Here is a 15,402-nt window from a genome sequence, read left to right as displayed (position 1 = left end):
CAGTTGCGCTCAGAAACTGTAGGGGCCAAATCCCACATACCATAAGTTACATACAGTCAAAATGGAAGACTTTTCGAAGACGTGTGAATGGCACAGTTTAAGAAAATGGCATCGATTCATTCCTCAGCATGGCGGTTCAAGACACTCTCTGTTGCTCAGTCACAGAGCCCTGGAGCCCCGCCCCCCGCTGGCTCCAAATTGCACCAAACTCAGTGCTGCGCGTCCTCTTCCCCTCATGTTTGGGATGCGCGCGGCGTTGCTTGCCAGGGCGTGCGTCTCGCGCTTCACCTCGATGATGATGATGTCACAAAGCACCCCAGCTGCACGGAGCGGCTCGCTGTTCGCCCGTTTGTTCAAAGCTTGTTAAAATGACGCATGTCCAAAGTGCACCAAATCCGATGCCGGACGTCCTTGGGTCCCCGGCGATACAACCGCCAAGTGAGAGGTGGATCGGATACACGGCTGTCGAGATAACAAGACGGACATGTATACAGACAGACAGACAGACAGACAGACAGACAGACAGGGATTCCTAGAATTCTAGATATAGATCAGATGCTCAGTTCATAACCATTATGACGGTCGTCGAATAGTGCAATTTGATGACGTCTCCCCATGCAAATGTCAAACAGTGGAATCAAGGTCGTGGTGCCCGTTTGAAATGTACGACAGAGGGCACAAAGCAAAAGCCTTTTCACAAGAGACGAAGCGGTTCAAAGACCCAACAGTTTATTTCCCCTTTACGCCCCCGCATGAGTCGAGCCATCAAATATTGGTCAAAAAGAAAAAACATTCAGTAGTTTTACTTCCAAACAGCTTTTTTGAAAGCCTGTTTTGATTGATCTAATTCACTCATCACGGCTGGCACTGTGTAGGAGACAGTTGTTATTTACTTTGCATACTATTTATTGCTGTGTTACAGCAGTACACATAAGAAACACAATAGGCAATAATAATAAAGTGATAATAAATAGTAATAATATATATAGAAAAGAATGGCAATAAATTAAGACAATACTTTATTGTTCCCCCTGTAGGAGAAATTCATGCATCGCAGCCGCTCAGTTGGGAACATGAAGTACCGGTACGAAAGGGAAAGCATATTACCGATCAGCCACAACATTAAAACCAACACTAATAACCACTAATATTGTGTAGCTCCCCCTCGTGCCGCCAAAATGACTCTGATCCGTGGAGGCATGGACTCCACAAGACCTCTTAAGGTGTCCTGTGGTATCTTGCACCAAGACGTCAGAAGCAGATCCTTTTAAAATTGTGAGGTGGGGCTTCCATGGATCAGGCTTGTGGTTCCAGCCCATCCCACAGATGCTCCATCGGATCGGACCCTAACCCCGCCCATGCACACGATGTACAAGAGAACGTGACTCCAGGCCATCTCCTTCCATTGCTCCACGGTCCAGTTCTGAAGCTCACGTGCCCCATTGTAGGTGCTTTCAGCAGTGGACGGGGGTCAGCAGGGACACTCTGACAGCAAGCTGTGATGCACTGTGTGTTCTGACACCTTTTTATCACAGCAGCATTAACCTTTTCAGCAGTTTGTGCTACAGTAGCTCTTCTGTGAGATCGAACCAGACGGACTCCCCACCCCCCTCAATGAGCCTTGGGAGCCCATGACCCTGTCACTGGTTCACCACTTGTCCTTCCTTGGACCACTTTTGGTAGGTAGGAACCACTGCATACCGGGAACACCCCACAAGACCTGCCGTTTTGAAGATGCTCTGACCCAGTCGTCGAGCCATAACAATTTGGTCCTTGTCAAAGTGGCTCAGATCCTTACGCTTGCCCATTTTTCCTGCTTCCAACACATCAACTCCAAAAACTGACTGTTCACTTGCTGCCTAATATATCCCACCCCTTGACAGGTGCCACTGGAACGAGTCGAGCAATGTTATTCACGTCACCTGTCAGTTCTTTAAATGTTGTGGCTGATCGATGTAAAAGATGACAGTGCACGTTAGATACACACAAAGAATATTTTTTTACATCCTTCATTTTCCCCCGTAAGAAAGCGTCCGCCTGAAAAATTCAAAAGCAAAATGAATGCCAACTAGGAGGGGTTTTTTGTTGTTGTTGTTCACATTCGTTTACATTTGGCTTTCCCATGACGATGCAGCGCACGCAGACAAGTGTCCCTAAAATAGTGCACACTGTACCGAATAACTCCTCCAGAGACAACAAATCGACTATGACGCAACGACATCAACACACTCATCCCAGTGCAAGCAGCAGGATTTCACCATGCGCTACAATTTCATTATTGCACAACGTGATCACAAGTTCAGAGGAAAGTAAACACCACTGGTTGGCTTTATTTGTTCAGACATGTTGGAAACCCCGTCAGTGACATTTATGTAATAGCCGGAGAAGAACAATCCACCCTGTCTCCACTAATTGCTCATGCTGTGTGATGAGTCAGTAAATGGGTCGCTCGGTTCATTGTCCAGCTCCACAGATCAACAGGCCCCAAGAGTGTTGCTATGGCGAGGAAATTCCTGTTCCCCGGGAGCTGTTGAGCAATTTGCGCTCCACTCCTGCTGTATATATACGCCTCAGCCTCACGATTCGTCTAATGACAAGTGCCGGTTTGGGAGTCCAACACCATGAAGGTAGGTTCCCTTCCCCAACCCGGCGATGCTGCCGCTTGGCGATCCCTGCGACCATAGGACGCGGTCTGCTGTGTCGGGCGTGATGACCCCGAGTCCTTCCTGACAGAAGAGACTTGACTTTAACTCCTTCGCTTTACTTTTCATTCTATTTTCTTTTCTTTGTTATTTTCATTTTATTTTTCCCCCTCAGGCTGTTAAGGGCTTGTCTCAGGCCGCGTCAAATGTCTTTTACTTGTGAATGCACCAGGCGGAATAAAGTCATTCTGATTCCGATTTTGTTGACCAGATGGCAATAAAACTTACGGTACCACCGAAGCAAAATTCTCTGCACCATTTTCTTATACTATATTGTTTTATGCATAACAACTAATGACGTATTATTATTTGTGTCTCTGATTGTGCAACGTGGTATGTGGACTTGAAAAAACAATATATTATATGATCATACTGAGTTCTCTTTTTTCCCCGCAGGCGCACTCAACTGTGGCTCAGTCCATTCTCATTTTGTTGCTCGTACTTCCTCAACCAATTCCGTGAGTTCACGTTGACGTTAAATGTTACACGTCATGTTATGTAAACGTATAATGCTATGTTATATTATTTTTTTATCTGTAAATGTGCTGCTTTTAGATGCCAGCAGGCCGTGCACTGCAGGTGGGCGCCTTACGGAGAATGGTCTGAGTGCAACAGCTGCAGCAGAACCAAGGTGGGGACAGTAGGTCGTAGCGGCTCAAGCTTTGAACTGGGTGACCGCGCCCTGGCGCCCTCACTGCAGACTCGAACCTCGATTCGATTTGAAACTGAAAATAATAAATAAGGAGTAAATGAATGTAGGGGGGGAAAAAAAGACGTCTGGCATCATTCATGTTGACGATTTTGATTTTGAGAAGTAAATTACTCGTGTTATTCCCTCGCAAATAGCTTTGCGTGAACGAGGCTAAAAGGTTTTTGAGATGCGCGCTTTGCATTCTTCACGCCCAAATCGGCATTTTCGAAAGTGTAAAATGTGTTTATTTTTGCATATTTTATTTTGCATTTTTGTCTCTCTCCTCAGGTTCGCACCCGACATGTGGAGGTGTACGCCCAGTTCGGAGGCACGCCGTGCCAGGGCCAAGCCAGCCAGGTGGCGCTATGCGAATCGCAGAAAGGGTGCCCCCTGCTGGCGGGCTGCGGGGAAAGATTTCGCTGCACCTCAGGTACGTTTGTTTTGGAGCACGTGTCAGGGAAGGGACTGTACTGACTCGTTTCCCCCAAAACAATCTTAATTGAGCAAAACAGCTAAAATCCAAAGAAATTTATGACTTGTTTGAGTTGTCCAACAAGTGGTAAATAAAAGAGAATTACAGCGGTAAACAATATACAATACAATATATACTGCATGATTTGAGCTGCCCTTTATTGTATGTCCATTCAAAGGTGGATGTTATTTCATTTTGTAAGTAGATCAAATAAACCTTTTGATAGACAATAAGCAACAATATATAAAACTAAAAATGAACAAAAACAATAAAATAAGCTGACACAATAAACAATAATTATAATAATTATAAATGATAAATTATAGTAATAATAATAATAATTATTATTATACATTAGAAAAAGAGACCCTAAAAATAATAAATGAACAATAAAAAACTGACAATGTACAAGAGACAATGATAGATGACGATAAACAACACATATAAACTTAACAGTAAACTAAGAAAATTAACTGATAAACAATAAATGAGTGATACAAATTTGGCCATATAAAAACAAACAATAATGGTATACAATTAATATGAACCTATATATGTCAGAAAAATAGACCCTTAAAATAATAAATATACCCAAAAATTCGGCAATATACAAGAAACAATTATGATGATCGATAAATATAAACGTAAAATAAATGAGAAAATAGACCCTAAAAATTTCAAATGAGCAATAAAACATTGTCAATATGCAAGAAACAATAATGATAAACGATCAATATGAACCGAACAATAAAGCAGCGAAATTTTCTATAAAAGCATGAAATGAAGAATAGAAATTTGGCCAGAAACCATGCACCTACAACTCGGAAACGACTGTGCCCTGGTTGCAGGACAGTGTATCAGCCGCTCCCTGGTGTGTAACGGCGACCAGGACTGTGAGGGCGGCCTGGACGAGCGAGGCTGCGACCCCCAGAGCAGACACGACGCGTGTGACATGGACAAGACTCCGCCCAATTCTGACCTCACCGGCAGTGGGTAAATAAACCCCACGCACGCACGCACGCACACACACACACACACACACACACACACACACACACACACACACACACACACACACACACACACACACACACACACATTGCCAGCTGATGTTTGTGCAGTGCCGGCGTGTTTTGGATCGTCAAAGTAGAAAACCCAGCAGTGACCTTGTTTTGTCCCAGAATTGCTTTGAGCTGCCTTCTACTGATCGATTGATTCGATTTGGGTTGTTTTTTTCTTCCCCTTTGTCACTTGAGGTGGTGGAGATATCTCTTGGTATTTTTTGAGGCAGCCACGCCGCCTTTGCGAATTCGCCACGGCTGCCTCCCGCCTCTTTGCGCCCTTGGCGGGAAAGGCGGACCCCGCCACCGACAACAGAAACATGCAGAAAATGCAGAACGCAAATACATCAAATCTCCATTTCTTATGAAGTGCCAGCTAAAGAAACAAGGGATTTTTTCAAACAAAATGATGTTATGGATTACCACTTTAATGCATTGTGGAGTCTAATCTGCTCAGCGGGCCTTTTCAAAACCTTAAGAAATACTGAGGACGGTATTTAAGCACCTATTTTACCTGATTAATTACATTGTATGGGAGTTTCTGCTTCCTCTGAACTACATTTAAAAGAAAATATACGACTTTTACCCCACTACTTCTATCTGTAAAGCCTGAAAGTACTATTTATTTAGATTACATTTCTCTTTTTTTTTTACTCTCAAGGAGTAAAAAGTAAGTAAACACATTAAGGACCGTAATGTTGTTGTTGAAATACTTAAAGTACATTTAACTTCCAGTACTTAACACTTTTCCTTGAGTTGGTTCTTTACCTATTTAGCTTTACCTCTCCCCGGGGTTTCTTTCATTTCAGAATCAGAATCAGAATCAGAATCAGAAATACTTTAATAATCCCAGCGGGGAAATTTATTTGCAATTTTCACTTTGCAACTTCCAATGCAAAGTGGAGTTGTTCTAAATACTGTATGTTCATTCTCTACAACAAGATGCAACTGTGATGCGATGTGATGGTGTGTTATGTTGGAGTATTTTATGTGATGTTGTCATTCTATGTTATGTTATGTCATGTTATGCCATGCTATGTTGTTATGTTACGTCATGCCAAGCTATGTTATATAACATGACACAACAAAAATAACATAACATATGTCATACACTGTTGATATGCTACGTCATGTCATGCTATGTTATATAACTTGACATAACATGCCGTAACATAACATGACATAACACACGTCATACTATGTTGTTATGCTACATCATGTCATGCTATGCTGTATTACATGACATAACACAACATGACATAACATGAAATAACATAACATGTCATACTATGTTGTTATGTTATGTCATGTCATGTCATGCTATGTTGTAGAACATGACATGACATAACATGTGTCATGCTATGTTGTTATGCTACATCGTGTCATGCTATGTTATATAACATGGCATAATACAACATGGCATAACATGAAATAACATAACATAATGTCATATTATGTTGTTATGTTATGTCATGTCATGCTATGTTATATAATACGACATAACATAACATGAAATAACATAACATGACATATGTTATACTATGTGAAGTTACGTCATCTCATGCTGTTATATTACATGACATAACATAATGTCATTATGTCATATGTCATGTTATGTTGGTATGGTATTTGGTGTTGTTATATTATGTCATAGAGTGTCAAGTTATATAATGTTGTTCTATGTCAAGTCATGTCATGTGATGTTATGTTATATATTATATAGCATCCATCGTCCCGTTCTGTCATGCCAAACAGGTATGATGTGCTAACCGGAAAGCTAAGAGCAGGCGTTATCAACACGCGGAGCTTTGGAGGCCAGTGTAGGAAAGTGTTCAGTGGAGACCATAGCACCTTTTACCGACTTCCCCAGAGCATCCTCAGGTACAACTTTGAGGTAAGTGCTGGACTTTGCCGCCCTCATCAATGGTAAAAAAATAACAAAAAAAAAACAGCACAGTCACAGAGGCTCCACACTGTGTCGGACGCCACTGATCGACCTCTCAAATGTCAAATCCGATCCTCGGTAGAAGCCCAGTCCTTGGGTAGAAAGAAACAACGTGGAAATGTGTTGCGCCGTCTTGGTTATGTCGCTCAGGTCAGCGTGGATAATGACGAATCCGACGAGTCCTACAACAGCTCCTGGTCCTACATGCGACACATCCAGGAAAACGCCCTGATTGGGCACGACCGGCGGACCTTCCACAAAGAGCTCAATGAGAACAAGGTAACTCAGCCCCTTCGCCGCTGTTGGAAAGATTATCTCAGGATCGAACCGTGACTCTAAACCTTCCTCATATCAAGGACCCTCAGTTTGATAAACAATAGGCCACCGTCCGCATTTGATTATATTTAGTCTCTAGTAGTAGAAAGGAAGATAACAGTGACACTATGATCAAAACAGCCATTGTTGTAAATTCCCTAATGGTGTCTTAATAAAATAATAACTAATAATCATTCTGCTCGGAGACCCCTTGGAAGCTCTCAAAGGACCCTTCGGTGGTCCCCGGAACCCTTGTTGAGAATCACTGGGTTATGAAATTGTAGTTGAATGTGACCTCTATTTGACCAAGGAAATGTGGATGGACAGCCATCATTCTCCTTCTAGGATACAACATGTTTATGCAAACTACTTGGGCTATCATTACATCGTTATATTGTTTGGAGTGGTCGTGCTGCGTTCAAGGTCCACATGACAGTGGGAAAGGTCCATGTTTCTAATTCTCTTCCTCGGCCGGTGCAGAGATGGGAAGCAGCGTGTTCCCCCCGTCAGAACCATGTTGTTCCACTGTTAAAACTGAAATGTGACGCTGATAATAAATCTAGACACTCAATTATAATGCCTCCCTCCACCACACCCTGCAGGCCAGTAAACTGCTCATCCTCAAGAACCGAGTGGAACTGGCCCAGTTCCAGAACTCGGCGGCCCCGTACCTCACCTTGGCGGAGGATTTCTGGAAGGCCCTGTCCTCACTGCCTATCACCTACGACTACCCGGCCTACCGACGGCTGCTGCAGACTTATGGGACCCACTACATGTCAGAGGGCTCACTAGGGGGCATGTACCAAGCTTTGCTGGAGTTCGACCGCCAATCTTTGGATTCCACCAGTGAGTACTGGTGAATTATTTTTAAATAATAATAATAATAATAATAATAATAATAATAATTCATATAGCTGCAGGCAGCATTACATGGGGTCCAGTTCAGTAATTTTAGTTAAGTATTATAGTTTTCCGGGTTCTGTGAAGCGCAGCACAAGTTCCAAAATCAGCCTTCTGCGTGTGGCTGTAAACCAGGGTTTGTCCTGGCTATAACTCATGATGCTTGTGTTAATACAGCCGTACTCTCGGAGGCTCATGTATGAGTCTCAGCGTTGATTTTCCTGACTGTGACACAACGGTTTTCTGCTTCTAATGTACATGGATATTGTTAAAACTCAGACCTTGCAACAATCCTTCAACCATGTCTGTGCGTACTGCAGTTGCCATGTTCCAGACACTTTTAGCCTGAAAAAGAAGATTTAAAATAATAACATCCGGGAATTAACCATAGGGATGGACCCCTAATAATAATAATTAAAAAAATATATATATTTAAATACATACATAAATAAATTAAATAATAATAATAATAATAATAATAATAATAATAATGATGATAATAATAATAATAATAATAATAATAATAATAATAATAATAATAATAATAATAATAATAAAAAATACAATTATCATATTATAAAAATAAACAAAAATGCATTCATTATTGATACATGAATACATAATAGGGGGTAATATATATTACATAATTCGCTGCCAAAAAGGCAGCGAAGATTATTTCCTGAATAAAAAAAGGTCGATAGAATGTCTTCTAAATCAGATTTGATTATTATTCAATTCAGCCGCAACTGACCACCATGTACTGTATTTAGTAAACTGTCATATTACTGTTGTGATGGAAAAATCCAATAATTGATGCTTTCATCCACACGCCAGTTTACATTTTGGTTCTTCTTCTGAGTGGGATCACGTGTCTTTGCTTCAGTAGCAAGATGTCCCTTTTTGTGGTGTGGTCTATGTATGCTGTGTCTTCATGTCTGTACTTTGTTATTCACCAGTTTGTTCTTCTTGACGTGTGTGTGTAGAGATAAGTCCGTATGATGTTCTTACACACCACTACTTTTCCGCCGGAGGAGCCAATCCATATAACCAAACGTATGATAGAATGGGACCTTTCCGCAGACTGCCAGGCGGCAAGGCAATCTCAATAAATAATTGTTTGTATAACTGTATTTGGAGACCGAAGACCCATGACACTGAAATCATTTTTTTCTCGTCCATTAAGGTACGACAGACACAGAGTACCAGAGATGTTGGAGAAAGGTTAAACGTCGTCTCTTTCGGAAAAAGGTCAAAACTGTGTGTGAAAAACTCACCAGTTCTCTCAAATCCAGCAATGGTGAGTTCTTTATTTATTCATTTATTTATTTGTTCTTTTACGTTATCACATCTCTTATTTCAAATGGCACCGCATAAATCTGGACTCACCCGGCACTGTCCCTGCAGGACACAGCTCCAACAGGCTGCAGTTTAAGACGCAACTCATCGGCGGCAACACGGCGTTCAGCGGAGCTCTGGGCGTCCTGGATGTAGAGAACCCTGAGCTTAACGGAGAGGTGTATGCCCGCTGGGCCTCCTCCGTCAAAGATTTCCCCGATGTCATCAATCAAAAAGTAGGCCCTCAACAGCCTCCACCGCCAGCCATGTTGTCACGCTGCGTTTTGTTACGGCCTTGGTAGATGAGTCTCCCCAAAATGACTCATAATAAACCCATTTGTTAATAATAATGGAACCAACCGTGCATCCATGGCCCAAGTAACATGTAACACCTATCCCCTTAACCCCAACCCAATTTCATAATGCCATGGGCACACTACACGTCTCTCAAAGTGGTCAGATCGCTGCACTGTTCACACTACACAACTTTCTGTCTTCGTCGTGGTTTCACACTACATGACTGAACGGTGACAGGGCGTCGCCCGTTACAAGATCTTTCACCCGGAGGAATCCCCGATGAGTCTGTCGGGTCTCCAAACTATGCTTTGTCACGAAAACACACGCAAGAAGTGACACCGGAAATGACGAGACACCATACGCGGGACATGATTATTTTTTTTTTTATTCGATTCTTTGATCGCTGTAAGAAAAAAAACAATAAAACCAGAATTACATAAGTTATATACATTAAAAATCTAGAGAACAAAAGTAAAATAGGTATATTGTGTGTTTTGGGCTGCTGCTCCGTGCACTCCCATCTCCCCATCGCTCCTTCTCGACTCCTTCCACGCACTCCCTGTCTGCTCTCATTGGCTGTAGCTCATTGCATCACTCCGGACTCGATCTCGACACGACCAGATATTAAACCTGCTTGATGTCTGTCTGCGAGCCATCTGCAAGCAGTCACATCGCGCCGTGAGCAGTTCACACCAATGAATCGTCTTTTCCTTCGACCTGGGGCTTTTCTCACCAATCTTCTAAAACCTGTTAGAGTAGAAAATCAGGCTAAAATATTGTAGTCTGAACTGAGCATTAAGTGTATCAATATATATTTTTTGTCATTTTTATTTTATTTTTTTATAATTTTTATGATATGTTTTTTTCTTATCTGTGTTTTAATGTGATGTGTACTGATGTTTGCAATAAATGATATTTGGGAAAATGGCGAGATCACATTCAATCATAAAAGTGACCAAAGAAAAATCGAATCAATCAAAGAAAATCTCTTTCCTTGACTTGCACTATTCTGTCAACTCTCTTTTACCTTATTTTATATACTTTATATTTTATCATTGCAATGTAGGAGCTTCCCCCTCGGACATTACGAGAGATTCATCCTCTCTCATCTCATGTTATCTCCTCCTCCTCAGCTGCGTCCTCTTTCTGAGCTGGTGAAGGAGACGCAGTGTTCGGGTCTGAAGAGGCTGCACCTGCAGAGAGCCACAGAGCAGTATCTGGCGGAGGAACACCCGTGTCACTGTCGGCCCTGTCGCAACAACGGCCGCCCTCTCCTGACAGGCACGGAGTGCACGTGCATCTGCAGGCCGGGCACGGAAGGAAAAGCTTGTGAGCAGGGCCATGCCATTGGAGAGCAGCCAGGTAAGCAATCTAAGCTTTGTGGAATACTCGATTCTGATTGGTCAACAGTGGAAATCGGTGGTCAGTTATTTATGACTAACGGCCGCTGATCCGTTAATAATGATGACGTGAAATGACGTTGTTACGGGCAACACCCTTGGCCTGGTTTCACGTCCCTCGTGCCATCTGCATGCTATGCTAACACTAGCTAGTGGCGTCATCTGGTTGTGCTACCTACAAACTACAGTGGAAGACTTGCAGACGTCGATATCAAAATCCCCAACGCCCCATTTCACAATTAATGTAAATGTACAATTTGACATGAATCTATCTACTCTATCCGGCTACTTATATTCACCTCTTGTTAAATCACAGATTCTAAAGACGAAAGTCTATCCAGAAAGGTCGATGTATCAAATATCGAAAGGCCATTTTAAAAAACTGTGTTGAAGCAGTTTTCGTCAATGAAAGTGTTGGATCAACAAGGTCTCTTTTCCTAAATCCAGGGGTTATTCATGGCAGCTGGAACTGCTGGTCATCTTGGAGCTCCTGTTCTAGAGGTCAGAGGTCAAGGACACGGAGCTGCACTAACCCCTCCCCTGAAATGGGAGGACTGCATTGTCCTGGGGTGGCGGTGGAGCACAAGCCTTGTGAGGAACCAGACATCCGCCATTTACAGTAAGAAACCAACTTACAATGGTGATTTATTTATTTCAGGGACTGCATCGGAGCCTGAGCAGCATCGCCCTGTTCGGATTCAACAACAAGCTGAAGCTCCGGATCAGCAGCCTGAATGAAGACTTATGGTGACCCGTACTAGGGAGGTGCTGCAATACCAAGAGTCCTGCGGCCCAAAAGTCTCTCAGGCTGCTATCGAGGTCACGACAGGAGAGAAGTAGAGGGCAGCAGAGGCCGTGGAAGTTGCTGAAGTCACTTAGGCACAGGTGGCACAGCAGTGGGAGCAGCAGTGTCTTGTGGAAGGGCTGGCCTGGGTATCATTAAAACATCTCGCTACGAAAAGGCGCAGGGGAAGGACAAGAGGTCGCTGATCCAAGATGAGGTACAAGCATAAATCAAGGAGGAGCAAGCCCAGCAGGATGGTTGGAATGCGGCAGCAGGGAGCCTGGACGAGGTGGGAGCAAGCGGCATATCGCAAAGTCTCATGGGCCGAGCTTTGGAAAGCCAAGCCCCATCAGGTATATTTCTTATTCCAGGCTGTGTATGACATTTTGCCAAGCCCATCCAACTTGTTTTGCTGGGGGAATGTGGATTCACCAGCTTGCCCTCTGTAGAGAGGCACATCAGCTGCTGTTCGAAAGCCCTGGGCGAGGGGCGCTACCATTGGCACCATGACCAAGTCCTGAAGGCCATAGCATACACCATCTGAAGTGGGGTGAGCAGGCGCCTCCGCCCGGTGAAGAAGACCATCACTTTTGCCAGGGCTGGGGAGAAGCCAAAATCAGCTGCCAGGAGCACCTCCTCTGACCTGCTAGCAACAGCATAAAACTGGGAGCTGAAAGTCAACCTGAGGAAACAACTGAAATTCCCAGAAACTGCTGCCACATCAACGCTAAGGCCAGACATGGTGCAGATCTGGGAAGCCTCCAAGCAGGTCATTCTCTTCGAACTTCCCTGGGAGGACCGCATAGAGGAGGCCAACGGAGGAAGATGGCAAAGTACGCTGAGCTAGCGGAAGAATGCCGACGCAATGGGTGGCGAGCAAGGTGAGAGCCCATTGAGGTGGGATGCAGAGGGTTCGTAGGCCCGTCCCTCTGCAGGGCCTACAACAGGCCGGGCATCACAGGGGCCAGTAGGCGAAAGGGCCATCAAGTTGGCTACCGAGGCAGCCGGAGTTGCTTTGAGTTGGCTGTGGATCAGGAGAGGATCGCCCTGGGTGGGGTGGTGCCACCTGGACACCTGGCGAGGGTGTCTGATTGTTGATGATGACCCCACGTAACATCACTGAAGATGTGTCCAGGTGCATCACAAGATGTTGTATGTCACAAGTGTTTTGCGCTGATGTTTTACATTTCTAAACAATAATCAATCATTAATCACATAAAATGATTTTACATCGAGAGCAGTGAATAGGTTAGTCATATGGCAGACAAGAAAATGCAGGTCACTGATGGAGGCTGACTGTGCTGTGTCTGTCACGTCCAGGATGATGGAGCCCCAGTGTTTCAGTCTCTCTGCAACTCCACCCAAGACATGTGGCCTTCCTCCGAACCTCAGAAACGGATTTGTCGCGGTAGGAGTCTTTCATCATGTTGAACGTATGACTCTATGACATAATCAGACTACATTTACGTACTTACTTGTAAATCTCGGGTGTCCTTGACGCCGAAAGAACGTGGCTTCTTGTGAAGCAGATCCTACAGGATGCCAGCACTGCCGGTCAACGCGGTAACGGGGGGGATTATGACCTTTCTCTGTCACCCGTGCGGTGCAAATGTGGCATCATAACATGAGGTTTCTCTTTGTTTTATTTTACTGCAGAACCCAAAGGATGCCTACGTGGTTGGAAGCCTGGTGGAGTATTCATGTGTGGGTGGACACTACCTCATGGGAGAGGCTACAGCCCGATGCACCGATGCTCAGACGTGGAGAACTGGACCAATGGAATGCAAGCGTAAGTCATTGCCTTTGAGATAAGATAAGATACGTCTGATTCAATACAGACAGATAAAATAACATGACACACAAGGCTTATTATATTTAATGTCAGGACCATATATTTTATTTTTGTGTTTGGGTTACCTTTTATTTTTTAGGTCTTTTTCATTTTTATTTTGTCTTTTTTATTGTTTTCCTTCCTTTTAAGGTCATATCTGTTGTTTATCATTAGGTTTTGTGTATATTGGCATTTTTTTATTGTGCACAGTTAACTATTAGGTTTATTGTATATTTTCCATATATTGCCATTTTTAATTTCGTATTCTTATCATATTGCTGTCTCTCTGTCCGTCTGTCTCTCTACCTCTTTATCTATCTATCTATCTATCTATCTATCTATCTATCTATCTATCTATCTATCTATCTATCTATCTATCTATCTATCTATCTATCTATCTATCTATCTATCTATCTATCTATCTGTCTGTCTGTCTGTCTGTCTCTCTGTCTGTCTGTCTGTCTGTCCATCTGTCTGTCTGTCTGTCTGTCCTTTGTTACACTAGAAAGATTTCTTATCTCTCTATTTATTGATCCTGTTTATATAATAACAAATATAATACAATTAATATTATGCTCAAAGACCTTGAATGTGGACAGGTGTGTTATCAACTATAATTAATCCCATCTTATTCCAAACCGTAGGTACAACCTGCACGGCCCCGCACCTGAGCAACAACGTGAAGGGAGCTCCGGCCAAAGTGTTCTACGACATCGGGGACAAAGTCTTCCTGTCCTGTCCCGGGGATGCAGCCCTGCAGGGCTACGTGTCCCAGATCATCTGCAACCCCAGTCTGCAGTGGTCCCCTTCCCCCAACGTAGCAGCATGTATTCAAGGTACTTTTTTTTCTTTAGAAATCAAACATGGCTGCTGTCGTGTGAAAAACGGACAGCATGACCTAGGGAGCGATTCCGTCAATAAACTGAAGAAGCTCTGGGCTTGATTGACTAGTAATAATAACAATATAATAATAATAATAATAATAATAATAATAATAATAACAACACCAATTACAAATTTTCTAGTTCCCATGGAATGTAGCATCAGTTTGTGCTGTCGCTCCTCTTAACATCAGCATTATGTCTAAAACAAGTTCAATTTTCAGAGTTTCCATTGAACAAAGCATCGACTCACGTAATGATGCAGTGACACAAGTTTTCCGAATCCTGGTGACAGGCAGAATTACTACTACAAGCTGATTTTTGGGATAAAGTCATTCGACGCTTGACTATATCCTAAAAATGAGAACGTGGCTGTCTACTACCTGTAGTCCACAGAGTCCTGCCTCACAGTGTCCCTGTGGAAGGAAATCGCTCCGTGTGGAAGTTCCCAACAACACGGTTCCATTCAAATGGATTAAACACTGCATGTCCCTTTGAGACATTTCATCAACTTTTTTAAACTTTTGGGACTAAAAAAAAACAGACCCAATTCACAAAATCCAAAATCCACAAACTCATCCCGCTCCACCACCGACCTGAAGTTTTAAAACGTGTCGGTGATGCATGAACGTTTGGCTACTTCCGGTCAAATTTTGTCAGTTTTTCACAGATTCCAGCTCCGAATTTGGATCGATTTGGATGAAACTTTAACCAGAAGACATCTGCGATGTCCGTAGCTTCAGTGGTTATCATGTCACTAGACACGTTTAGCCCAAAAAGTGCCAAGA

At 43.2% G+C, this 15,402-nt stretch overlaps 1 protein-coding gene across 1 annotated transcript in view; it reads left to right on the top strand.

The window, feature by feature from the left end:
- Window positions 1-1,073: 1,073 nt before the first annotated feature.
- Window positions 1,074-15,402, top strand: part of LOC307243048 (complement component C7-like) — a gene marked incomplete at both ends in the record, with an annotated part of 16,547 nt that continues 2,218 nt past the window's right edge. Inside the window, 14 exons of the mRNA XM_080017699.1 lie at window positions 1,074-1,084; window positions 3,258-3,333; window positions 3,682-3,823; window positions 4,714-4,858; window positions 6,682-6,820; window positions 7,022-7,150; window positions 7,789-8,032; window positions 9,270-9,383; window positions 9,491-9,657; window positions 10,852-11,080; window positions 11,566-11,737; window positions 13,223-13,310; window positions 13,559-13,691; window positions 14,378-14,569. Of these exons, the coding sequence (XP_079873825.1) occupies window positions 1,074-1,084; window positions 3,258-3,333; window positions 3,682-3,823; window positions 4,714-4,858; window positions 6,682-6,820; window positions 7,022-7,150; window positions 7,789-8,032; window positions 9,270-9,383; window positions 9,491-9,657; window positions 10,852-11,080; window positions 11,566-11,737; window positions 13,223-13,310; window positions 13,559-13,691; window positions 14,378-14,569 (1,981 nt within the window). The remainder of the gene's footprint in view (window positions 1,085-3,257; window positions 3,334-3,681; window positions 3,824-4,713; window positions 4,859-6,681; window positions 6,821-7,021; window positions 7,151-7,788; window positions 8,033-9,269; window positions 9,384-9,490; window positions 9,658-10,851; window positions 11,081-11,565; window positions 11,738-13,222; window positions 13,311-13,558; window positions 13,692-14,377; window positions 14,570-15,402) is intronic.

The sequence above is a fragment of the Zeus faber genome (assembly GCF_960531495.2).
Source record: "Zeus faber genome assembly, chromosome: 17".
Taxonomy (NCBI): domain Eukaryota; kingdom Metazoa; phylum Chordata; class Actinopteri; order Zeiformes; family Zeidae; genus Zeus; species Zeus faber.
The sequence above is the reverse complement of the archived record's forward strand: the minus strand, read 5'-3'. Positions and strand labels throughout refer to the sequence as shown.